This window comes from Berghia stephanieae, chromosome 4 (assembly GCF_034508935.2).
Source record: "Berghia stephanieae isolate SIO BIC M18660-M18661 chromosome 4, UCSD_Bste_1.3, whole genome shotgun sequence".
NCBI lineage: Eukaryota > Metazoa > Mollusca > Gastropoda > Nudibranchia > Aeolidiidae > Berghia > Berghia stephanieae.
In genome coordinates, this window is record NC_088363.1 from 89,002,336 (window position 1) to 89,029,248 (window position 26,913).

The 26,913-nt window shown below is 35.8% G+C and overlaps 1 protein-coding gene across 1 annotated transcript in view; it reads right to left on the minus strand.

The window, feature by feature from the left end:
• Positions 1-26,913, minus strand: part of LOC144971520 (protein WWC2-like) — a 41,873-nt gene that overhangs the window by 7,831 nt on the left and 7,129 nt on the right. The window contains exons 5-20 of the mRNA XM_078912508.1: positions 26,542-26,701; positions 25,773-25,902; positions 13,699-13,821; positions 12,873-13,024; positions 12,443-12,607; positions 10,669-10,758; positions 10,253-10,443; positions 8,555-9,875; positions 7,618-7,683; positions 6,914-7,000; positions 6,108-6,291; positions 3,964-4,224; positions 3,534-3,652; positions 2,334-2,428; positions 1,482-1,561; positions 563-838 (exon numbers count right to left, since the gene is read on the minus strand). Of these exons, the coding sequence (XP_078768634.1) occupies positions 563-838; positions 1,482-1,561; positions 2,334-2,428; positions 3,534-3,652; positions 3,964-4,224; positions 6,108-6,291; positions 6,914-7,000; positions 7,618-7,683; positions 8,555-9,875; positions 10,253-10,443; positions 10,669-10,758; positions 12,443-12,607; positions 12,873-13,024; positions 13,699-13,821; positions 25,773-25,902; positions 26,542-26,701 (3,500 nt within the window). The remainder of the gene's footprint in view (positions 1-562; positions 839-1,481; positions 1,562-2,333; positions 2,429-3,533; positions 3,653-3,963; positions 4,225-6,107; positions 6,292-6,913; positions 7,001-7,617; positions 7,684-8,554; positions 9,876-10,252; positions 10,444-10,668; positions 10,759-12,442; positions 12,608-12,872; positions 13,025-13,698; positions 13,822-25,772; positions 25,903-26,541; positions 26,702-26,913) is intronic.

The following is a 26,913-nucleotide window of genomic DNA, read 5'->3' on the forward strand; positions in this document are numbered from 1 at the left end:
ATTTTTTTAAAAGAATATATTTTTAGTCACTATACTTAAAAACTATGTCGACATCAAAATAGTTAATCTGGACCTTTGAATTTAAATCTCAATGTACCTTTATTACTCCGTTCACATACATAAGTTTGCAATGATAATTTGTTATCAAGTCTGTTTGAAATGAGTGTTAATATATTGGAAGAACAAACAGAAAAGTGGAAGTACCAAAAGTTATCACCATTAAAAAGTTTCTGCCCATCAAACTGTGCAGCTATGTGGTCTAGTGGTATGACACTCGCTTTCGGATTGGAAAGTCCTGGATTCGAGCCTTGCACTTGGCGCATAGTTGAGTCCTTGGAAAAGGCTCTTTACACACATTCTCTCACCATACTCTGGTGTAAAATGAGTCCCTGGCCGTTAACAGTGTTGTCTTTATACGAAAAATTGTAATATCGCCTAACAGGCGTCATGTCCTGTCCTACGTGTTACATGTTGCTGTTGACCAGGGACCTCTTGTAAAGGGCTTTGAGCACATTTAGTGGATATTGCGCTATATAAAGCTTTAAAAAAAGCTCAAACTTACCTTGCACATGTAACCAGAAGGCTGCTCGCGACAAGCAGGAGAAAAAGTCTGTGACCTCCGAAGATTGCTGTTGCTCCCGTGTTGTCTATAATGCAAGTGGTGTCGCCTTTTGACTTCCCTGTAAGTGTAGTCTCCAGTTTCAGTGTTGGTTTCCGCATCACAGGTATCAATGCTGGCTGGGTCGTCCACCATATCATCACATTCAAACTCTTCATTGTCAACAGATCTCTGAAGTTCATTTATCACGTCCAGCATCATCTCTTCATAATCCTCATCCTGCAGTTAATAAAAAGTATCAATAAAAAATGTTTGTTTTTGTTTGGGTCTTATGGCACTTGCCACACATTTAGGCCATATCAAGAAATTATAGAAAGCACCCAAGACAAATGGCAAATGGTTCAAAGACTAAGAGGGAACAAATGTTGCATAACATCAATGTACTAAATTTGAGATCACCTAAGAGTCTCATCCAGACACCAGCATAAGATTCCACTAAGAGGAACACACTCAAATGTTCATAAGATGGTTCAAAACAAAAATATATAACTATCATTAAATGACAGAGAAATGATTTATAAGGGGAAAAAATATCTCCCAAAACAAACATTATACATTTGACTGTTTCCCTCTAAGTCAAAGCCAGGACGAAAACAAGTAATCCCATTCCAAGACAAAGACAGAAAGCAACTTAGAAAACAGATAGAGGATGGTAGAAGACATAACAAGCGACCTCCTGCCCACCCCCAAAAAACGCTAACTTCAGGCAAACTTTAAAACTTAAAAATTACTCAGCATCATTTTCCTGATATTTTACACAGCATGTTTGGATATTGAATACCTAAATCATTACTAAATCATCATATTTGTTTGCCTCTAAATCGGGCATCTTCACACGATATAAAATACAAAATATCATTACCTTTTCATCATCCTCATCTTCATGCACTTCATCTGGACCATCAGTAAAATGAATTTTGTGAGTTTTCATGTCCTCTGGACCTGGTGGGAAAAGAAAATAGATTAGGCAATACAATTATAGTTGTGAAGAACTGACATCAGAAAATAGAATAGAAATGGTTGGAGAGTGGATGGCTTTGAGATCCTTCCTGCGCATTGTGACCAATGAGTTTGGTGAGAGCTTATTGTCTCTCATCACAACTAAACTCTTTGACTCTTACAAGTGCTGAGAACAAAAGAGTGAAAGTGAATCCAATCTGAATAAGACGTCGAATTGCATCAAAGTTGCTTTTGCTTGACAAAATCTACACAGGGCTATCGTATGGTTTTTATTTCAAATTGCTCAGTCTGTGGTGGACTAAGAACAATGTTTACAACATCTAGTTTCAGCTAACCATACATGTGTAAAATGTTGCAATAGTGGATTGGACACTCAACTTCTGTTAATCGCAACATTTTCGCTGATCCCAAGGTGTTGCGATTATCCGGAGTGAACTGTATAATCAAACATCTCTACAAAATATCATCTTGAATAATTTTTCATGTGAGGGGAAGGGCATGAAGGATGATCCATTGTATAGTCAACAATGATTATTACTTTTCAAAGAAAACCATTCGTATTTTCATACAACGTGAACATTTCTTTTATTCAAAGTGCCAAAATACTATGGTAAAGCTGTCCAGTGTATATTAACATTTCCCATGACATCACATACATCTAAAGAAAGAAATTTTCAGAGATATTCCTCCCTCTGTAAAAGAAAAGTTCCTGCTATTGCTTTAGTTCTTGATTTTTTTAAAAATAGATAATTACCATGATTCCTGGTTAAGGTAGACGTTTGTGAAGAGATAATAGTGGACTCATCACTACTTTCCTCTTTTAATGTTTGAACAACTGGATGGGTTGACCTGGAAGTAGAGAATACATACAATTTAAGAATAAATTTTTAAAAATTAAACAATTACAAATTTTACATTTTTGCCCACTTCTGCCATCGGTAGTCTCTTATAAAAGCTAATCCAATGTGTCTGTTTCGTTTTTCACTTTACTTTCTTTCCTTTTGACATTCAAGTGGATTAACAGTCATAAATCAAGGGCATTCTATCCAGCCAAAGGATTTAAGTCTCACAAGCAGCACACATTAACCCTCTCCTTACCAACCACAGGAAAATCGTCACATTCGTTATGATACAACCTGATTCAAATTTCTTTTGTACATCATAAAATTTAAAGAAAATGAACAATGTGTTGTAGAGCATGTTTTGCTAACGAAATTATGTATCGCAAAAATTTTATTGCTATTATGTCTGAGTCTGAGTGATAAAAAATCTATTTTGCGTTAGTTGTGTGTGAAGTTTTGGGGAAAATCTTAAAATGGCTGGTAAGGAGAGGGTTAAGGCGTCTCACAAAAATGACAGCTTCTAAAGCAGTATCATCAGTTACACAAAACTCCTCTCTCTTTAAGGTAAATAATAATGAAACGTAGAGAAGCAGACAACTTTTCACAACATTATTATTATCATTTCTAATCTTTTGAGTTATGGGCTAAATCGCTTGTTTGTTCAATTTTGTTTATTCATGATTCACAAGAGTGCATTAGATATTCCTATATGAATTTACAGCATTGACAGTCAGACAAGGCCTCAAGTTCGGCGAGAATCTCAGTCTTGTGGTATGACACGCGCTTTCGGATCGGAAGGTCCTGGGTTCGAGCCTTGCTCTGCGCATAGTTGAGTCCTTGGAAAAGGCTCTTTACTCACAGTCTCTCACCGTACTCAGGTGTAAAATGAGTACCTGGTCGTAACAGCGTTGTCTCTGTCCGAAAAAATTATATTGCATAATCCTACATGTCAAGTGTTGCTGTTGGCCAGGGACCCCTTGTAAAGCGCTTTGAGCACGTTTAGTGGATATTGCGCTATATAAAAGCTCAATTTATTATTTTTTTTTTATAAGTTGTTGAGAGGGGTATTTAGAAATGAATAAAGAAAGAGTGAAAATCAATTGTACTCTTACAATTTCCCATGTAAGGAGCAAGAGTAGGAAGACTGATCATCACTGTAAGACAGGCCGGTGCTCTGCTTCCTGAGAATCTCAGACGACGCTTCTAGTAATTGTTGGACACGATCATCATTCTGCAAAATAAAAATATCATGCATTGCATGAAACAAAACAGAGTAGAAAACACGAATGAATGACATGACAACTATGTAAAAAGAATTCCAATTGCATTTTTTTTTAATCTCGGGGAAAAAGTATGTGAACTTGAGACAATAAACAATTCAGAAGGCAAAGTACCCATCCCGATTTCATGAGACAAAGCTTAATTATAACAGTTAAGTCTTACCAAAAACTGGAAAAAAACAAACTAGAGTTCCATCACAGTGCTAAGACTTTATCAAAAAAAAATTTGGGTTGTGATCAATTCCCACTTTATATTTTTTACCTTGGATCTACTTATGCCATTTCCCTGGGTCATGTGATGAGAACTTCCTATCCCACTAACTGGCGGTTGCGGTTGCTGCTGCTGCTGCTGTTGTTGTTGTTGTAGAGATGTTAGATCATGAATCACAGTAGACTGTAAAGTCCTTTTCAGACCATCACTACCCTTAATATCTGACTGCATGAATTGGAAACTCAGAACATTATACCAACACGAGGATTCGAACTTTGGATCAAAGTCAGCTAGACTCACTTGAGCACATCCCTGATGATGATAAAAACATGAAAAAAATAGGAAAAAAATTACATTTAAAAAAGTAAAAAACCATTAGCCAAGAAAACAGCATCCAAATCATTAGGATTGGACAATCGGATAAATCCGAACATCCCAAAAATGAAATAAACAGATGTGACCAATTGTCTCCAAACACTATTATGTCTGGGTGATTAACCCTCTCCTTACCACGAATTGGAGAATCGTCACATTTGTTACGATTCAACCATCACTTTTCTCATCCAGATTTCATTTCTTTTTGATATATATAGCTATAAAAACTTGACATTGTGTAATAGAGCCCATATTGGCGAACAAACTTATGCATAGAATGTTCTTGTTGCTTTTCTGTTTGAGTAAGAAATGTCTGTTTTTGTGTTGGGTGGGTGTGAAGTTTTGGGGAAAATTTTGAAAATGGCTGGTAAGGAGAGGGTTAAGACGATGTAAATTTAATTTATGGTAAAAAAAAATTATCAGACTTGGGGGGGTTGCCTTTACACGTTTTATTTAGGAGAATGTAGTTCTTCAGAATGCTAAAAAAAACAACAACAAGATTTCATATTTTTGATTGGCTTAAATTTAATTTGACTTTTTGGTATGTTTCATTCCCACATAATGCTGTGCAGAGACAACGATCACAATTGTTTTTTTTGTTTGTTTGTTTGTTGCTTTAGGTCTCTTCCAACACAATTGAGGTTATATGAGAGACCGCTGAAACAAAAAAACAAGCAATCTAACAAAAATAGTACAAATGTAAATCAAAATCATAACCTAAAGATATCATAAGCTAAATTATAAATAACCAAGAACAAACAGGCAGAAGATTTACAGAAAAAAAATATCCCCTGTCAAAAATACAATCACAAACCAAAGAAGCAGGATAGGCTAGTAAAGAGAAGAAGAAACGACATCACTATCGGATCGTACACCCATGCGAACATCATAGGTATATGATTCAAGGGTGATGCTCCCATCCAACCACCCGCTCGATCACAATTGGTTAATGGGTCTTTTAAGATAAGTTAAGATATACTTTATTCATTTTTAAAAATGGAAATTCGTTTACAGACGTGGCATGCATGAAAATGTATAAACACAAAGTTGAGAATCTATGGCGACAATGTATAGATATATAATATATGCAAATGCACAAAAATGTAAAAATATACAACACTTTATATATTTATTTGATAAATTGAGATAGGCCATACCTCTGGCCTTTAGTCCGAACTTGTGTGTGTATATTTAAAATATAGTATTTAATTTAAATCACAGTTGCGCGTTAAAAATTCGAACACCATGTGGCAAAACTGAATTAAGGTGACGTGTTGTCTTTGTTTTCATAGATATAAGGCAACGGCTCCTCATGGAGAACTTAAAATATTTTTAATGCTGACTACCAAACAATAAATAGAAAGTTAGTCCTACAGTCTAGAGACTAGTTGAGGAGTAGAGAGTCATATAAAGAACAAAAAGAAAAATGTAATGGAAGGGAACCAAAATAAAATACTGCAGAGGATCATCTAAGTAAGTATCTTTGTGCGGCTATGTGGTCTTGTGGTTATGACACTCACTTTCGGATCAGAAGGTCCTGGATTCGAGCCTCATTTGGCGCATAGTTGAGACCTTGGAAAAGGCTTTTTACTCACATTCTCTCACCGTAATCAGGTGTAAATTGAGTACCTGGCCGGTAACAGCGTTGTTTCTGTCCGAAAAAATTGTAACATCGCCGAACAGGCGTCAAGTCCCGTCCTACATGTTAAATGTTGCTGTTGGCCAGGGACCCTTGTAAAGCGCTTTGAGCACGTTTAGTGGATATTGCGCTATATAAAAGCTCTATTTTTAAAAAAATTTTTGTGTGCTAAATCTCTTACCAAGCAGTCATTTCCTTTCTGCTGACTGACACTCCACACATGAACACGAAGGGTTTTGGACAGGAGTTTGTTTTCGGGCACCATCACGTTGAAAACACTTCCAAACTTGGGGGAAGTCAGGTCAGTGATGGCAGGCGTCTCCCAGCACTGGTTTTGATTGGGTAACAAGGCTGCTTTGATACACCTAAAAATAAGGAGGATAAAACATATAAAACAAAAAGTCAATTAAAATAATTCTGTAAAAAAAAAAAGAAAAAGAAAAAAATTTAGCTTTTTTTAAGCGCAATATCCACTAAACGTGTTCAAAGCGCTTTACAAGGGGTCCCTGGTCAACAGCAACATTTAACATGTAGGACGGGACATAACCCCTGTTAGGCGACATTACAATTTTTTCGGACAAAGACAACGCTATTAACGGCCAGGTACTCATTCTACACCTCAGTACGGTGAGGCTCGAACCCAGGACCTTCCTATCCGAAAGCGAGTGTCATACAACTAGACTACATAGCCACAGGTAAAAATGTCCAGTGCATTATGGGGTCTGAATTCACTGTTTTAAATCTATTCGATCCAACTATTGATTCGTTTTTAATCCATTCATTGATCAATTCCTCAATTCATCTTGTACGTTTCGTCTGGTTTCAGGAGTTTTACAAATGAAAATCAAGTTAAAGGAAAATTGCTAAAAAAAGAAATAGAAAAAATGGGCTATAATCAGGTCATCAATCTCTGACTTCTTTCTGTATGTATTATCATGTTCACAAACCTAGCCTTCCTTGAATTATAAAGCTATCAAAATTACTCACACACTGCTGTCTGAGTGAAATGGAAGCACTGACAGATTCCTGGCCCTCTCAATGACAATGATGAGGTTGGAGTCACTGGCATCAAATCTTGTGGGCAAAAAGAAAGGTTAAGAGTAATAATAATAAAATCTGGCAACAATAAGTTGAATATTTAGGATAATAATAATAATAGTAATAATAATAGTAATAATAATAATAATAATAATAATAATAATAATAATAATAATAATAATAATAATAATAATAATAATAATTATGATAATAATAATAATAATGATAATGATAATAGTAATAATGATAATGATAATAATAATAATAATAATAATAATAATAATAATAATAATAATAATAATAATAATAAGATGAAGAAGAAAGAGAAGAAGAAGAAGAAGAAGAAGAAGAAGAAGAAGAAGAAGAAGAAGAAGAAGAAGAAGAAGAAGAAGAAGAAGAAGAAGAAGAAGAAGAAGAAGAAGATGATGATGATGAAGAAGAAGAAGAATATAAACAATGTCAATGACAAAAATATTTATAATAAATAATGATGATGGTAATGATGATAAAAGGTTCAAAAGTAGATATAAGAGAAAAAGTATTTAAGCTTTAGAGCAAGCATAAAACATGTATTTTCAATAAATGTTTGAATATTTCAACCTTCCTCGAGCGATACACATAGCATATGAACTAATAGATAAAAATCTAATTACCTCAATTTGATTTGGATTTGAGCGCTTTCAAGATTGGTTTCCAGTACTTTGTCAATATGTCCAGTTCTGGGTTTGAAGATTTAAAAAAAAATTATTACATGCTATCAAACTCTTGAAAAGAAAAAAAGATTTCAATAAAAAATCTGTAGTAAAAAAACCTCAAATTCTGTCCTTTTAAAAGCTGATTTGACTTCTAGTTCTAGTTAAAGATATAAATTAACCTCACTCAACCCTAACACCGACTATACCCGTAGTTTACCTGAGTTACTTTTACCCCATGCCTATATATTACATTTTTTCTGAGACAAATTATAGGTGTAGTATCAAAGCTATTGTTTTTAGTTTTTGCATGTTAATGATAGTTGAATAAAAATATTTATGTGCGAGCTCATTTTTAATACATTTTTTTCCAATTTTGAAAAACAGCAAAAATCTCTTGGATTGAGTGAGTTAAGATTAACGCCAGAATAGTATAGTATTAAGTTATTTCCAGTGCCAACCAAAATAATGGCAGCCTTTAGAACAAAAACGAGCAAAATTGATGGAGAAAAAATATCCAGTTGATATTATCAATCTTTAAAGATTGTCAAAAGCATACGTTTTTTCTCTTTCCTTCTAAGATCCCTGCCCTCCATCTAAATAACTGGCATGGAACAAAAATAATCAAGAGCATTAAGAATATGTCCAAAAAGCTCATTAGCAAAGATCAACTAAATTTATGGGGTTATATTCCATTCAATTCAACTATAGCATTTTGCATTCTTACATTTTCTTAGATATGAGAAAAAAGTGTGATACTGCTACTCTTAATCAAATCTGTAACTTATTGACCTTGAGGAAAGTCCTCATACACTCGGTCTCTCTGCTCATCAATCAATATAATTCCCGATATCTGTCAAAAATGGGGTATTTTATATACTCTCGGTGTGACATTTACCTTCTTCCAGAAGCCTCAAACACTCCACTGTCCCCAGCAACAGACTCATCGCTAACAGCTGCAGACACACTGCGTGTATTTCCACCTGATAAGTTGTTGCCTACACCAGAACTGCTCTCGCTTATTGGGCTGAGCGGAGGGTTCAGACAACCACCAGTATTGGCCATGGGGGAAGAATTATTGGGTTCAATGCCGCTAGGGATGGAAGTGATACCAACGCCACCACTAATGACGGAAGACAGCGAAGACGACAAAACAGTTGGGTGAGGGGGTATGTTGCCCACGAGGGTGTGTTGCTGCTGTTGCTGTTGTTGTTGTTGTAGAAGAGCTTGCTGCTGCTGAAAATGTAGATGATGCTGGGTAAGCTGCTGATGTAGGTGAGGCAGTGACGGTAGCGATGAGGGTGTTGAAGACGAAGATATGGTTGTTGTAGATGAAGAGGAAGACAGAGGTGAGGGATTACTATACAAATTGTTCTGCATGAGAAATGAAGGGTCACTGAGATTAAGATGGGTGCCACAGGCTGTTGTTAAAGCATTTGTAATTCCTACACCCCCTTGTTGTTCAAGGCTGTTTGGATTCAAGCTCTCTCCTACTCCAGGCAGTGAAGAGACAGGGGTTAAATTTGAATTGGAATATGAGAGGATGCGCTCCAGAGAACTCGACAGTTCTTTATTCTCCAATACAGCTGCCATCAGACCACTATGCGACGTGGGAGGAGGAGGCAAATTCTCCATCATTTTTGAATTGTTAAAGTTACTCAAAGCCACGTTATTATTTTGATTTCCATTAGCGCTCACACCTGCTATTTGAAGTTGTTGCTGTTGCGATTGTGGGTACAAAAAGTTGCTATTACCGTTATTATTACTAACATTGTTATTTTCATTATTACTGACAAGGCTTGTATTACTGCTGCTTATACTATTGACAGAGGGAAATATCTGTTGCTGGGAGTTTGAGAGATTATTGTTGCTGTTTATCACAGGGATAGTACTTCTGTATTCCAAGGAGCTCATGTGTTGCTGGTAGCTGGGTGGTGGCCCAAATGCATAGTTGTTGGGAGAAGGAGAAGAGCCTGGGGCAGAGGCCGGGACACCACCAGGAACTTGAGGAAGGACAGAAGCATTGCAATTGTAATTGCTGCTGCTTGCATTACTTCCCGATAAGCCTGTTGGAGTGGAGGAACTAAAATCACTGATGTCTTTATTGCTGCCCATGACAGACTGCATGTAGTTGGAAGTGGCTGCCTCTGTCACTTCATCACTGGGCAATGGGCCACTAGTACTGTGTGCTGCTTCTTGAATGGGAGACATGCTGTGGCCTGAAAATGGGAGGTGAATGGATGGAATTTTAATTTGGATTTTAAAAATCTCTTGTCCATTAGTCAAAAAGCATACTTTTGAAGAATACATAGGCATAGAACACATAGAATACATATCAATAGGTTCTAAGGAAAAATAAGACAGCTCAAACGATATTTCTTTTTTTTTTTCTCCTGTCGGAGAGGAGAATTGTATGGAGAGATGAGAGATTTTATGCCCAAAACAATAAACGAAATAAAACAAATGACATTTCAGCTTTTGTTCAACAGAAACCAGCCAATTACATTTTATGCATATAATAATACATCCAGCTTGCCTTGATAATGCAAAAGCTTCAAAGAGATTAAGATAAACAAAACAAAACCAACCAACCAACCTTGCAATAACTTCTCCACCCGTTGATGCAGCTCTTGCAGGTTGACCTCCCCAGCAGCTGGATTGAGTTGACCACTGCTGTAGATATCCATAGTGGACAGAGAGTTGAGAGAACCCCGACTACCACCAGACAATGACCCTAATGATCCGAGACTAGACCCTGACGACACTGACAGTGTACTTAAAGATAAGCTGGGGGAAAAAAATCGATGAAAACGTTTAAATATTTCAAGTAATAATAAAACAAGAAATGTGTATGGAATTAACAAATAATTAATAATAATATTTCGCAAATCGCATTGTGTGACAAAAAAAGTTTAAATAATATTAGATTACCTGCACCTAGATTTGCAGATGAACAAGGAACTGACTGGAAAGTTAAACACATTTATATATATTTCTTTTAAATGAACTTACCTCCTTAGTTGAGACTCTAAGTAAGATGTCAGCTTGGTTGTTTCCGATAATTGGTGCATGATGCGCTCTTTCTCATCATGAAGACTTATCCTAAAAGGACACAATTTTAAAAATACAATCAAATTAAGTCACAGCTATATTTAATGCAAATATTTTGACTGCAAAATACGATGACGTGAGAGCTGCAACTATGTATAAAACGACATGTCAACTCTTTAGAAGGTGCTGCTAATACAACAATGTAGAATGGAAAAAGTTGAAATTTGCCATGTGCAATATGTGTGCATCCCTGACATAATCAGTCACAAGGTGATAATTTTTGTTTGCGTTTTTTGCATTTTTAAAAAAAGCCCAATGTTTCCTGAGTATTTTAATCTTAATTTGAAGTTAATCGGAAGATTTTTCATGAAGTTATGGTCATATTCATGGGCTAGGGTGTGAAACTCTAATTTTGAGAAAATCGCTTCCAAAGTTGACAAGAATTGATATTAAGTATAATAATTACCTTCATAAAAAAATTAAAATAAAATATTTAGGAGTAGAATTCAATTAAAATAGTTCATCAATATGAAGAAAAATGTTTGATTTAATTATTTTTGATGAGAACTCATTTTCCATAAAAATTGACCTCTCGAATAAAATTGTCAATATCTCTGTTCAAAGCTTTTCACCTTGCGACTGATTTTCTCAGGGACACCCACATATAGACTAACTATTCTTATATCTTAATCAAATCATTTACATAGAGGCCAACTTTTCAAAGAGCTAAAACAGGACACCCTAAAGCGTGCTAACGACGTCATAACCCAAAATAGCAGTAAGTTTGGACTATTACAAAATATAATCTAGACTGAAATTACTTAGCATTAAAGCTTAGCTTGAATATTTTCTATTTGTCTCTTATTCCTTGTTTTGATTAGCTGGTCAAAAAAAATCATAAACTTGGGACATTTCAATACCGCCCAAATTTACTATCTTTTCTTTTTCTCTCTATTTTTTTTCCTTTTCACCAGATTGCCATCTTATCATGACAGTTGGCCTCTATGCATTCATAACTAGTATCATCTTGGCTGAATAAAAACAAGCAAGCAACAACTACAATTTATAATGTAACTAATTGACTCAAAACAGTATTATACCGAGATGAAAAAAAATCTTTGAACAGAAATTTTTTTAAAATTTGATTTAACATAAATGCCTTGAGAAGAGTGAATATTGTTTGTTAAACTCCAAAAATACTAATCCTACTAATAAATTTTGGTATGTCATTCTGAAATAATAATAAATTGACATGTTTCAACTGAGAATGTCAACCTCTGACATGAAAACATATTGGAGAGTTGGTGGAAACATCAGTAACTACATAATCCAACTCATTGTAAAAATGAAAGAGAAATTAATACATGTATAATCTAGCTCTGTTTGATTTGCTTTTTGGAAATCATTGTGAGAAATTGATAAAGACAATCAATCTACCTCTGATTTGCTTTGTTGGAAATCTCCACAATGAGAAATTAATAATTGCAATCCACCTCTGTTAGAATTTGCTTTGTTGGAAATCTCCACAATGACAAATTAATAACTGCAATCCACCTCTGTTAGAATTTGCTTTGTTGGAAATCTCCACAATGACAAATTAATAACTGCAATCCACCTCTGTTAGAATTTGCTTTGTTGGAAATCTCCACTATGAGAAATAAGTAAATCTAATCTACCTCTGTTTGATTTGCTTGTTGGAAATCTCCACTATGAGAAATAAATAAATGTAATCTACCTCTGTTTGATTTGCTTGTTGGAAATCTCCATGGCTTGATTCAAATCCTGCTCCAGCTGGTGAATCTGCTGTCGGACTGCCATCATGCTGTCCTCACTCCTCCCTTTGGGATTGATGCTGCGTAACTCGCGTAACAATTGTTCTTTCTCCTGGATCAGTAACAACCTGACACGACACAAAAATACCAAGAAAATTTTTTAAAATCTGAATATCATTACTTTTATCATCATCATCAGCATCCTCCTCCTCCTCTTCATCATCAATATCATCATCATTATTATCATTACAGAGCTGCCTATTTAAAAATTTCTAAATTGTACAACACTACAATTATATTCCGTTGCCATAATTAAAACCCAACATCAGAAAATTAATTCATTTTTAAAATTAAAACTGAAGCCCAAAACGCCAAAATCTTCAATCTGCCTACCTGTCTTTGTCAGACTCTGGTTGTCCAGGCACCATCTTATCCTCGATGTTTGCTAATCGGCACTTGAGACTACCCATGTGTCTTTGAGCCTCGTCGTATTGTAGCCTCATCCTTGTTTTCTCAGCCAATAGACGGCTTTGGGTGAGGCCGAACTAAAAAAACAAACAAACGAAAAAAAACAAAATTAAATGAGAAAAGAAAGACGACATCCTTTTCTTTTCAAAATAGAAGAGTCTTATAAACTTGTAAATTAATCAACATTTGGAAATAGCAAGTGGAAATAATAGCCATCTTCACAAGTGGAATTCAAAACCAAAATAAACTTCAAACTGAAATTGATTGGTCTAAATTGGGCAAGATGGTTTGAATAGATTGTATTAACAACGGCCCAGCTTTCACCATCTTTTTTTGTTTTGTTTTGTTCCCTTGAGCAAAACTTAGTCTCAATCTTAGCCCTATTCTGCAATGAATGCAAAGATTTATCTTATTTTACAGTCGTTTTTTGTTGTTTTTTTTTTCTTTTTTTAGATTGAGCCTCATTTTTCATTGAATTAAAAAAAAAAAAAAAACATTTTAAAAAAAATGCAAATGACTTTTCAACCTTCTCCAAACAGTAAATAGAATGATTACCGACAAAGGAGACACGAACAAAAACCTCCATACAAAAACAGACCACCACACAAACTCACTCTATCTATACATACACCCCCCCCCCCCCTCCACACACACACACACACACACACACACACACACACACACACACACACACACACAAGATCATGGTGTTATTCATTCATAACACCTAAAACTTCACCCCCAAACTTACATCTCCCCTGAGGTCTGTTTGAGATGCTGTGTCAAGTTTGTCTTGGGCCATGGATGAGGCTGACAGGTCAATAGTTGTATCTGCCACCTGCGTCAGGAAGTCTTCTTTCATCACTGACAGCGACTGGAATCCAATCAAACAATACCATTGAAATTGAATGCTCCTAAAAAAGATTTTAACTTTTATTCCTTTAACCCTCTCCTTATCAGCCATTTTCAGAATTTCCCCCAAAACTTCACACCCACCCAACACAAAAAAAGACATTTCTTATTCAAACAGAAAAGCAACAAGCACATTCTGGACATGATATTGTTCGACAATTTGGGCTCTGTTACAGAAGTTTTTTTGTAGTTATAGCAAAAAGAAATGAAATCTGGATGAGAAAAGTGATGGATACATCGTAACAAATGTGACGATAATCCAATAGGTGGTAAGGAGAGGGTTAAACCCACTTCACTAGTACATCCAGACCTTCACATTCCAAAAGTGGAATCAGAAAGCCTGAAAATAGGCATTTGAGACAAAAAATAGGAATTTCACCTCTAACACCCCCCCCCCCCCCCTCTCTCTTTGCTCTTTTTTATTCTTACCATTTTCGTCTTTTTTGAAAATTAGAATTTTAGAGACAACGACGGAATGACAAAAAAAATGATAATTATCAACCAAACTTTGACCCAATTTGCACCCGCGAGACCCCTTAATATGGTCAATAATTATAATGACTATATTTTTTTTTAATAAAGTGAAAAGAAATAAATACATACAAAAACAAATAAAGACAGAAAGAAAGAAAGAAAGAAAGAAAGAAAGAAAGAAAGAAAGAAAGAAAGAAAGAATGAATGAAAGAAAGAAAGAAATTAATTAATTTTAAAAATCGTCCGCTACGGCCATACGGCGGCGTTGTTTAAAACTAAACCTTGATATCTCCTAGTCCTTTGAATATGCCAAATAAATTATATTGTGAAATTGATTGTAAGCTTCAATTTAAATACACAAACAGATCAAATGAACGTTTCGGGTTTCCCCTTTATCAACAAAACAGGATGAATGAAACACCACAGTTGATGTGATATTTATTTCTTCGAGCTTCGAGCAGCAACATTTACATTTGAATGTGCCAGAATCTCAAGAGTGGAATTGGAACTACTAGAGACCTCACCATTCGTGGACCACCGCGTTTAGTATCAAACATTAAATTTAGCGATCAATTGCAGAACCTCCCTCCACCCCTCCTCCCCCCATCCTTCAATCATGTATTCTCCCATCTTAGCGGTTAACGGTTAACACAATATCTACACATAATCCAGCTTAAACATGCCGACTTGTTTACTGAATGCGTGCCAAAGGATGTTTCCCTTCCCTTCGTTTCTTACATAACATAACGTATGACCTAGGTACTTGCTTGGTCCACGATTCCGTTTGATGACGACTTCTTTGGCACATAACAATAAATAAGCACGTGGAGAACCATGCATAGGCCCGTATTTAACATGGATTATCAAATGTGATGCAAATTTAGCGGATAATGCTCTGTACAGACGCTCACGTTTTGTGTGTGTGTGTGTGTGTGTGTGAGAGAGAGAGAGAGAGAGAGAGAGAGAGAGAGAGAGAGGGAGAGAAAGAGAGAGAGAGGGAGGGAGAGAGAGAAAAAAAAGAAGAGAGAGAGAGAGAGAGAGAGAGAGAGAGAGAGAGAGAGAGAGAGAGGAGAGAGAGAGAGAGAGAGAAAGCATACTTTTTGAAAATGCCTGAGCGCACTAGTGTGTGCAAATATTTGTGTACATGTTTATATCTGTGAAATATATTAATTTATGAGTGAAAGTTTGTACGTAGGTAGGTTTATTTCAAAATCATTCAGAATTTCAATTAGGTAAGCTGAGGAAACCAGCGTTTTGGACGACAACAACACTAAAGAAAGGAAAATTAAAATACAAAATACATAATATAAGAGGAAGAACTCAAGTCTGATTTTTTTAAAGTTTTTTTTTCCCCAGATATTTATCAATCTGCCGTTTTTTATCAATTGATAACAATGACAACCGCATTGAGGGAAATGTTAAATAAGAGCAAGAGATGCCATGAGTAAAAACAAAGAGGATTGGAAACGAACAGTGCGGCATTGTTTTAATAGAAGGGAGGGGGGAGAGAGAGAGAGAGAGAGAGAGAGAGAGAGAGAGAGAGAGAAAGAGAGAGAGAGAGAGAGAGAGAGAGAAGAGAGAGAGAAAGATAGATAGAAAGAAAGATAGATAGATAGAAAGAGAGAAATAAAGAAAGAGAGAGAGAGAGAGAGAGAGAGAGAGAAAGAGAGAGAGAAAGAAAGATAGATAGAAAGAGAGAAATAAAGAAAGAGAGAGAGGAGAGAAGAGAGAGAGAGAAAAAGAGAAGAGAGAAGAGAGAAAAGAAGAAAGAAAGAAAGATAAGATAGATAGAAAGAGAGAAATAAAGAAAGAGAGAGAGAGAGAGAGAGAGAGAGAGAGAGAGAGAAGATGAAGATAGAAAAGAGAGAAAGAAAGAATAGAAGAAAGAAGAAGAGAGAGAAGAGAGAAGAAAGAAAGAGAGAGAGAAGAGAGAGAGAGAGAGAGAGAGAAAGATAGATAGAAAGAAAGATAGATAGATAGAAAGAGAGAAATAAAGAAAGAGAGAGAGAGAGAAGAAAGAAGAGAAGAGAGAAAAGAAAGATAGATAGAAAGAGAGAAAAAAAGAGAGAGAGAGAGAGAGAGAGAAGAGAGAGAAGAAAGAGTAGAGAAAGGGAAAAAAGAGAGAGAGAGAGAGAGAGAGAGAGAGAGAAAGAGAAAAGAGAGAGAGAGAAGAGAGAAAGAGATAGAAGAAAGAGAGAAATAAGAAGAGAGAGAGAGAAGAGAGAGAAAAGAGAGAGAGGAGAGAGAAGATAAAGAGAGAATAAGAAAGAAGAGAGAGAGAGAGAGAGAGAGAGAGAGAGAGAGAGAGAGAGAGAGAGATTTAAATTAACAAGAGCAAAAAAAATGTTTTTAATTTAAAAACAAAACAAAACAAAAAACATGTATCACAGTCTCCAGTAAACTACTCTTACACGTAAGCTAATAAATACAAATATGAACACACGCACACTTTAATATTCAATACACACGCGCTCGTGTCAAGTGCTCACGCACTCTAGTCAATACATTAAAATCTAATGTAGTAATAATATTGGCTCCCCAGCCCATATCATCTTTAGAACAATGAGTAAGTAATGACGCGTATCCAGTCCTTTCTTCCCCCTATTGAAAGAATGAAGTTGACGTCACTCTGGTCTTTGTTATTGTTGTTTTGCCATCCGCGTTTATGAGTAATTCTCACTAAGCTGTATTAACCAGACTATAAACGTTTAATTTTTAAGGTTACACATAGTTTTGTGTGTTAGTCCGTTATACTTTCGCCGATGGCAATGTTATGAGCTCCTTAGCCAAGCGCATACTATCTATACAGGTAAGATTCGACCTGACACATCTTTGGAAGGCGAGGTTGTTTGTCGTGAAGTTGAGACACTGCAATGCGACCCGGACGGTCCCGGGTTCGAACTCCGCTTTAGGTCCTTTCACCCCCCCCCCCCCAACCCCCACATTCAAGATTATTAACGCCCAGGAAAACTTGAAACAACATGGATGATTTCATTCGTGTTGACATCAGACGTTGAGTTGATTTGATGGATTATCTGTATTTCATTATATTATATCATAATGCCCCTAGTGATGGCTTCAAACGATGAGACAGAAGCGCGAGGGCGTCATTTGAAAAATAGAAATAAATAAAAAAGTAAAAAATTCAGTCACAACTCCTACCAGATTGGAGTAAAAAATTGAACTTTGCCCATTCGATACGATTTAAAATCAAGCCTCGATCGTCCGCCCCCACTCTCTCTTTCTTCCCTCTGTCTCTTTTTCACCCCCCCCCCCCTCCCCACTCTCTCTTTCTTCCCTCTGTCTCTTTTTCACACCCCCCCCCCCCTCTCTCTCTCTCTCACCCTCCCTCTCTCTCTTTCACTCCCCCCCCCCCTTTTTCTCTCTCTCTCTTCTCTATTTTCTCCTTTATTTTCCCGTCGCGAACTGTATCAAAGGAGAGGCCTACTATTATTTTAAATGCCATCAGCCGGTATGGTATGGATGGCGTTGACCTCGGAAGTATACTAGACCTGATTTACCACCACCTGTCTAGACAGACCGATAAACACATGTACTGATCAACAACCTTCAACACGCCGTCATACTTATCGACACCTTCATCAAATTTCGATATAAAATTGAATGGCTAATACCCATCCTGCTTCTCAACACGCATTCATAATATTGATGTCATTTTCAATCCGCGATCATACTTTTCAACACGCATACATATATAACATTTATTTTAAATTTTAAAATCTAAATTGAGCTGTTATAGAGCGCAATATCCACTAAACGTGCTCGAAGCGCTTTACAAGGGGTCCCTCGCCAACAGCAACATTTTACATTTAGGACGGGTCATGACTGTTAGACGACATTACACTGTTTTTTCGCGCAGAGACAACGCTGTTAACGGCCAGGTACTCATTTTACACCTGAGTACGGTGAGAGAATATGAGTAAAGAGCCTTCTCCAATGACTCAACTATGCGCCGGGCGAAGCTCGAACCCAGGATATTCCGATCTGAAAGCGAATGTCATACCACTAGACCACATAGCCGTACATTATTATACATATGAACACAAGAACATGCGCATAGAACATGTGGATAGAATGCGACATTTTAACATTGGAGTTCTTTAGTGTGTTATCGTTAACTTTTTCCATCACTTGGACAACATCTTTATGTCGATGTCGATGTAAATCTATGTTATACCCACATATCCCTTGGGTGCCCTTTGTAAACATTACAAACATTGAAACGGCAACAATGACAGCGCCAGGTGACCAACAAAGAGTAGATAATATAATACAAGCATCATATTATTCTCTTAAACAACGTATTATGAAAAATTTTATTTCAATACAACAGAAAGGTTTAGTTGTAAAATTATATCATTTTAAACAATGCACTCACTCATTTCATTGAAATTATATTATAAGGTTACTAGACACCGAACAAAACCCCAAAACTCGTCGGACCAGACGCACGGCGGGAAAGAGGGGAGGAGAGAGAGAGAGAGAGAGAGAGAGAGAGAGAGAGAGAGAGAGAGAGAGAGAGAGAGAGAGAGAGAGAGAGAAAGAAAGAAAGAGAGAGAGAGAGAGAGAGAGAGAGAGAGAGAGAGAGAGAGAGAGAGAGGGTGGTATCACACGTTGTTCTGCTGTTCTCAACAATTTCCTTCCAATCTCTACATTCCAATTGGAAAGAGTAGGCAGTTAGATAAAAACGCATCCATACCAAAAGATGAACCAAAAAAAATAAAAAATCAAAAAGAGCACACAACCAAGTCGGGGTTTTCACTTGTTTGTTGCATTGCTTTATTTATTCATTTTTTGTTGTTGTTATTTTTATGAAGTACTACAGAGATGCCAATTTTTTATTTGAGACTGCAGAACTATTACTGAACTGCTAACATATCACAAGGGAGGCTATTTAACTCTATAAAAGTTCAAGATATTAAGGGGGGGGGGGGGGGAGTTGACAGGGAAAGGGGGAGGGGAACTCCCTAATTTGATTTTTTTTCTAGTTTGACAGGAGGAAACCGATACAGCAATAAAAAAAAAAAACAAAAAAAAAAACAAAAAAGAGAGAGAGAGAGAGAGAGAGAGAGAGAGAGAGAGAGAGAGAGAGAGAGAGAGAGAGAGAGAGAGGCGGGGCGGGGGGGGGGGAGGGAGAGGGAGCAGTAACATGCAATAACTGTATAGAGAGAAATCTTAATTTTATCCTCTATATTAACTGTTCTATGTATTGATAAGGTGGATGGACGGATAGATATATAAATAGAGAGGGAGAGAGCTAGAGAGAGAGAGAGAGAGAGAGAGAGAGAGAGAGAGAGAGAGAGAGAGAAAAGCTGTTGTTGTTACATCCGATTATGGCTGATGATGATGATGATGATGATGGCGGTGATGATGAGATTCCTGTTTTCCATTACAACAACTCCTGACATATCTCTATCGTGAGTCATCAATGATTTCTGGCACGGCCTCCGCCACTACCACCTGTAGTATGGATTATTATGGATAGGCGCTCTACTTTTCTTTCTTTCTTTCTTTCTTTCTATCCCTTTTATTTCTGAATGCAACAACATCTGCTAAGGCTATCTTTGTTTGTTTGTTTGTTTGTTTTTAAGGGTTTTACGGCACTTGCAACACATTTAGGTTATATTATCAGCGTCAGTAAAAAGAAAATGGGATAGTAAAAAGTTCTAGAATTACAATTAAAGCACCCAAGAAAAAGAAAGACAAAGGGGAACTGAGAACAAATAGGGATCAGATGTAGATTCCAAGAGCATACCACCAATGTACTTAGTTCGAGATCACCTATAAGTCTCATCAAGACACAAGTACAAAATCCAACAAAGAGGAACACACTCAAATGCTTACATTATACATTCAAAATAACAAATATAACAATACATAACAGAGAGATTTACAAGGAAAAAATATAATTCCCCAAAACAATAACTATGCATTTGAGTGTTTCCCTCCCAGCAAGGACCCAGGCCAGGGCCAGGACAAAACTAAGTATTCTCATTCCAAGACAAAGACAGAAAGCATGTTGGAAAACAGATATAAGGGGATAGAAGACACAGTATGTACCCCCCCCCCCCCTGCATACTATAGGAGACGACTATCTTTCTTTATCATTCACCGTCATACCTGTCGATCTCACGCAACAAAGGGGGTTGAGGTTCGATCCCCAGTCGAGGAAGACTAGACTGATCTTTTTGAATGTTTCATTTTTCCCTTGTATTTTTTCTTTCTTTGTCTGTCACTGTTTCATACATACTTTTTCAGATCTCTAACAATAACCCCCCCCCCCCCCAATCTATATCTATCTGCACACAAATCCTTTTATATTTAAGTAATAGCAATCTCTTTACTTCCAGACATCAGAAATCCACGATGTGTTCTTATATGGGCATTTTACTGTGTTTGTGTGTTAACGTTCAAAAACTTGTAACCGCCAATCATTTTTACGTCCATCATCCTATTCAGGTATCGACAACTATCGCCTTTGGAGCCAGAATTGACCGTAGTAATAATAATAATAATAATAATAATAATAATAATAATAATAATAATAATAATAATAATAATAATAATAATAATAATAATAATAATAATAATAATATTAATATTAATAATAATAATAATAATAATAATAATAATAATAATAATAATAATAATAATAATAATAATAATAATTTTTTTTTTTAAATATTCATTTGTGTCTATTTGGATACGATTCATAGTCGAATATTGTCAGCTTTTGAGAAACTTCGTCGTTTACTCTGCTCCTCAAGGATATAACATGCCAGATACACCGATGCTTTTTGTGTAAATACAACTAAAAACACGCAGGACAATCTGGGATGGCAACTCGCAGAGGTTGTTTTTTGTTTTTTTTTTTAAAAAACCGAATGTCCATTGGTGTGAACGTTCGAGCTTACATTGACCCCCCACCGCCTCACCAAAAAGTTAACTACTAATGGTAGAATAGTTTTTGCTGTGAAGGTCAAGGTCAAGGCACTACAGGGATTTCCAGCTTGGAGCTAGTTCCAAGACTGGGTGTGCTTTATTTTTTTTTTTGGTCTGATCAACCATTCAAGAGCAACATATTCAGGACATTCATTACGATTCAATTCATTTTAAAGTTGTTGTTCTTATTTCCTAGACCGACATTCTCTATGATTTTGCTAATATTATACCTGTGGACATCCTTTGGAATGTCCAAGGAATCCATTTCGCTATTTTATCAAAACTCTGTTCTCTCCATAAATACAAGGCGTCTATTTTGATACAACGTTCAACAATAAGAAAACAAAACAAAAACAAACAAACAAAAAACCAAAAACCCCAACAATTTTCACTAGTTATTGCAATAGTGCCTTTTTTCCAACAAGATTTTAGAACTCAATATACAAAGCAGTTCCACCCAACAATTTTCACTAGACTAGTTATTGCAAGAGTGTTCTTTTCAACAAGATTTGGGAACTCAATATAGAAAGCCGTTCTCACAAAGGACACGACGTTGAATATAATTATGCCATGCACCTCAATACCCTTGGCAGAAAATTGGACCACCTCTTGACAGATACTGAGAAAACGACACATAAGGATGAAGTGAGAGCCGATGTCAATGACTGACAAAACTTTACCCCCAACTTTGGACAGAGTAGACAAATGGAAGCACAATGTAAATTTTCACGTTTGGATGGATTAACCCTTAACAAGTTGGGTACGATTTTACGTTTTCACCTAGACTAGACATTAAGATCGATCCCGGGTGCAGTCGAGATATTTTTCTGCCCCCCCCCCCCCCACTGTCTACCCAGCAATGAATGGGTAGCTGGGTCTCTTAGACCTGACAGAAAGTACTTTAAGACAGACTTGCATTCTACCCAGAGGGTAGCCAGCAATTGCCATTGTAATTGTCCGTTTCATGCTATAGAAACCGAGATGAACTCCGGCTCCATGGGCATAAAAAAGGCTCCGAGGAACTACAAGTTATCTCATCTTAACACCCCCCCCCCCCACCCCCAATGTTTTAAGGTTTCAACCCAATGCAAAAAATCAAAGTCACTTGTGTTGACTCAATAGCAACTCCATAAATTACTGGCTCAAGCGTCAAGATCAGATAACCATTTTAAAATTGTTAAGAAAATGTCAGCTTAATAACAAGGTCTAGACTACTTTAACCCCCCCCCCCCCCCCCCCCCCAAAATAACCCAAAAGACAAAAAAAAAAAAAAGCAAGAAAACAATAAAACAAACAAATACATCTCTTATCAGTTTAGCTGTGTATCTTCGGGTTTGATTTGTTATTGTTGTTTTGTTTTTGTTTTTTAATAATAATGTAAATGTTAAAGGATATTGAAAATGTAAGATAAAAGGAAATAGAAATTTTTTTTTAAATGACAGAAAGAACTTGAAGAAATCCGACCATTGAGGACATTCCATACGGGCTGTCACTTTACAAACATCAACAACACTCAAGTTGATAAGGTAGACAGCGCATACAAACAACAGGATTTAAATAGAATAAAAAGGAATAACATAACTTTACCAAAAACAAACATCTTGAAACATTGCTTGCTTTGATAAATAATAAAAAAAAAGAGCAGGTATTTCTGTAAATCTTCCTCGTTCAGAACAAAATATTATAGCTAAAGATTAAATGCTGAATTCCATAATAATAATAATTATTATACTACAAACAAAGAAGAAGAAAAAGATAGAAAGAAAAAAAATAAAAAAATATTAATAATAATAATAATACAAAGTAGAAGAATAAGATAGAAAGAAAAAATTAAAACAATATTAATAATAATAATAATACAAAGTAGAAGAATAAGATAGAAAGAAAAAATTAAAACAATATTAATAACAATAACAATAATCAAGCATTAAAATGAGGTGGGGGTCTTGCATTGAAACAATTTCCCACTCTTAACACTGGGAAAGAATTCTATGATAAATGAGCGAAACATATAAGATATTAAATACAGAAAAAAATCCCTCCGTGCCACTATAAAAATATCTTTGGAATTCTCTTACCACAAGTCAAAAAATGTATTGTCTATTAAGACAATAGAAAAAGAGTTCAAATTATATCAAACGCTTGAATCATACATTTTGAGTTGATTGACTTATCATTAAAGTCATTGAGCGGACAGCTATACTTGGAAATTAATATTATAACTTTTAAAGTGACGACCCAAAAAAAATTAATTAAATTGAAAGCAAGTGTCTAGTAGGTACCTTGTTTTGTTTTTAAAGGTTTTACGGCGCTTGCAACACATTTAGGATATATCAGCGCCAGAAGTAGTAGGCACCTTGGCATAAAAACAACCGTATCAAGACTATGTTATTGCTCTACCTACAAATGAACTATTTTCTGGCAACAAGTTTGCATGACAGACGTATATCAATCCAGCCTCCCAGACCCCATCCCCTCGCCAAAGAAAGAAAGAAAGAAAAAAAGAAAGAGAGAGAGAGAGAGAGAGAGAGAGAGAGAGAGAGGGGGTGGGGGGAGATAATAAAGGCAGGTTCCAAAGCCATACTTAGCATATCTGCACTGATCACCATACCCAGGTAACAAACGAACATGTGAAAATCATCACTGTCCAATTGGTTTCTCGTTTAGTCCAAATTTAATACTTTAAAAAAAAAACCAACAATACATTTGATCACATGGACAATGTGCACTGAGAGATTAACACACCCATATATATAAAAAAAACAAATAAAAAAAATATAGCACAATATAGACACAACTCTACACAAGTTCCCACAACTAAACCTATATTTGACTATCCTAGACGTGAGCAGAACTAATCACTGTTGAATTCCTAAATCCTTAAATCCACCATAATACCATGGACAGAAATAGAACATATTTATATGCCATATACAAATATAATCAAAATAATAAATACAAATGCAATATCCTGTTTGATCATTCATAATGACATCAAAATAGCAAGTGTTATTACTTAATGCGAGTGCCTTGCTGTAGAATTAGAAGGAATGCCCAATAAGCAAGTCACCCATAAATAAAGATTACTATAGAAAAACAATGATCAAAATTGTTTCTGCTGATGAGGTAATTACAGCTATAGGTTTACGCTTTCCAAACAAACAAAAAACTGTCACAAGCACTGCTAAAAGCATATTATACCTTTGTGACAAACTTTAAACTAACGTAACAGAATTATATTTCCAACAGTGACCAATTTTATTTATTCCTCACATCTTTATCTATGCTTGACAAGTCAAAACTGCAACGAAGCAAACAACTTATACGTTGTGAGAATATATTAAAACTTTTAATAGTATCAAAGTTTAAAGTTCAATCATTCAGAAAATAAAAAAAAATGGAATCATGAAAAATCTAATGAAAAGAAAGTAATGATGGAATCGAAGTAAACAGTGACAAAACAGTGAACAAAATGGATTCCTAGAGTACGACGAAGACAGACAAGTAATTTGCATGGGAATTACAGAAACATTGTCGAGTTTGTTAACAATATGAAGCAATCCAATCAGGAGCAACGATAATATTAATTTCAATTTAGAACTTTCTTTAGAACATAATTCTGGTGGTTTGAATTTTAATTTTTCATGAAGTTTAAGTCTGCCATTTACAAAGTAGCCAATATCGGCTTTGACAAAACAGTGAAATTAATCACAATTGACTACTTTTTGTGAACATGACAAGATTTGAAGATTGAAAAAGTAATTTCACAAAGGCTGAGGGAAAATAGCTACTCAAGGATGTGACCAGACACCATAGTAACTAAAAGTTATCCATCAATAAAATAAGCAACCCGGGTGCTATATATATACAGCATGATGGAACCATGGGTGCCAGCAGGAAGAAGTGCTGAAACCTGAAACTAAAATCTCGACACTGTGCCAAACCTGAAAATGTTCCTAGTGAAAATACGGCCTAAACTTTACTCTTATTTCATCACCGTTTTAATACCATTATTAAATGATTACACAGCAAAGAGAGTTCCGGTTTCACGAATCTACCTCCATACACTGAAAAGGTGACTGAATCACGTTTTCGAATTTTTAACGATGCTATTAGGTTATTTTACTCAAAACACTGAAACCGGAAATATTTGACTTCCGAGATATCGCGAAACCGGAATTCCGGCATGAACCGGAAAACTGGCACCCATGGATGGAACATTACAGATTCTTGTTCCAAAGCCTCGGAATGTCTTCATTTGTCAAACTATGTTCGTGGGGAGTTTTCATTCCTTTCTTCCTTTTCCTACTTTTTAAATTTGACAAACTGCCCGATTTCAGTCAATTGACTAAGGATTTACAGGACTAAGGAGTATTTTAAAAAAGAATATATAAATATACTCAAACACCACAAAATAAAGCAAAGTCAACAACTCCAGAAAACAAATTCAATATTCATGTAAAATTGCAATCATACCTGTATGAGTTCTTTTTTCTCCTTCATCCCCTGTGAGTAAATATCCCTTAGCTGGCTGATTTCTTGAAGAATATCTTGGGCTTGATCCAAACTGTAGCCACTGGATATGGTTGACATCTTCTGGTCCACACTAAATATGTTGACAGATAAAGGATGATAGAAGTTATGCAATCAGTGATATAACAGAGATGTCAATTATCCCTTGGGTTGAGCAAAAAGAAAATTAAATTAGTTTATTTCAGAGAAACGTGGTAGCCATTCAGAAAACTGGGTCTTAGTCATAATTTGTTTGTATTTTTGGATAAGTTTCATTACTCGAAACTGTGACAGAGGTACAGCAATACAGTCTTTGCTTCATACCCGAAAGGTACCGAGTTCAATCACCCGCCGTTGCGCAATGTGACCTTGAGCAAGTCACCTCGCCCCAACTCAATTTGCGGTGCTGCACTGCGGCTGATGCCTGGCATCCCCAAGAGACAAATTTCCTCTATGGGATGAATAAAGGGAATTTTATTTATTTATTTATAATGAAAGGTGACCCAAAGTACAGTGTTTGTTTTACTCTAATATTATGAAAAAAGCATACCTTTACAGTTCTTGTATTGTTATTGTTTGTACAATCCTTAATGTATAGCAAATCAAACAAATTCTGAATGAATTTTCTATCGCTCATACACAAACTAAAAACTGCACGACACACAATAGTATTGTCAACTCTCTAATCCCGTTACTAATAGAGGCAAATTGACAAACCCACATGACTACTTACTTCGACAATGTCTCAACTCCTTTCTCCTTGTAAGTCATTTCTGATTTGATCTGTCCTAATTCATTCATAAGACGAGCCACTCTATTTTTTGCCAAGTTCACATCAGCTCTCAGAAGATCAGGGTCATACTTTGTGCTGCTTGTACTTGAATTCGAGTTTACTGTGAACAAAATGAGTTTAATGTTAAAATAAGGTAAGAATCAAAGTGGAGGAAACATTCTTTTGCCATTACAATACAATGTTATTTCATTTTGTCTGAAGAGAAATTATTAGATCACACAATTTCCACAATTATGAATTTCCATTATTTCACATTGATAAGTAAGAGACAATCATTTTGAGAAAAGAAAAAAAAAAAGAAAAGGAAAGAAA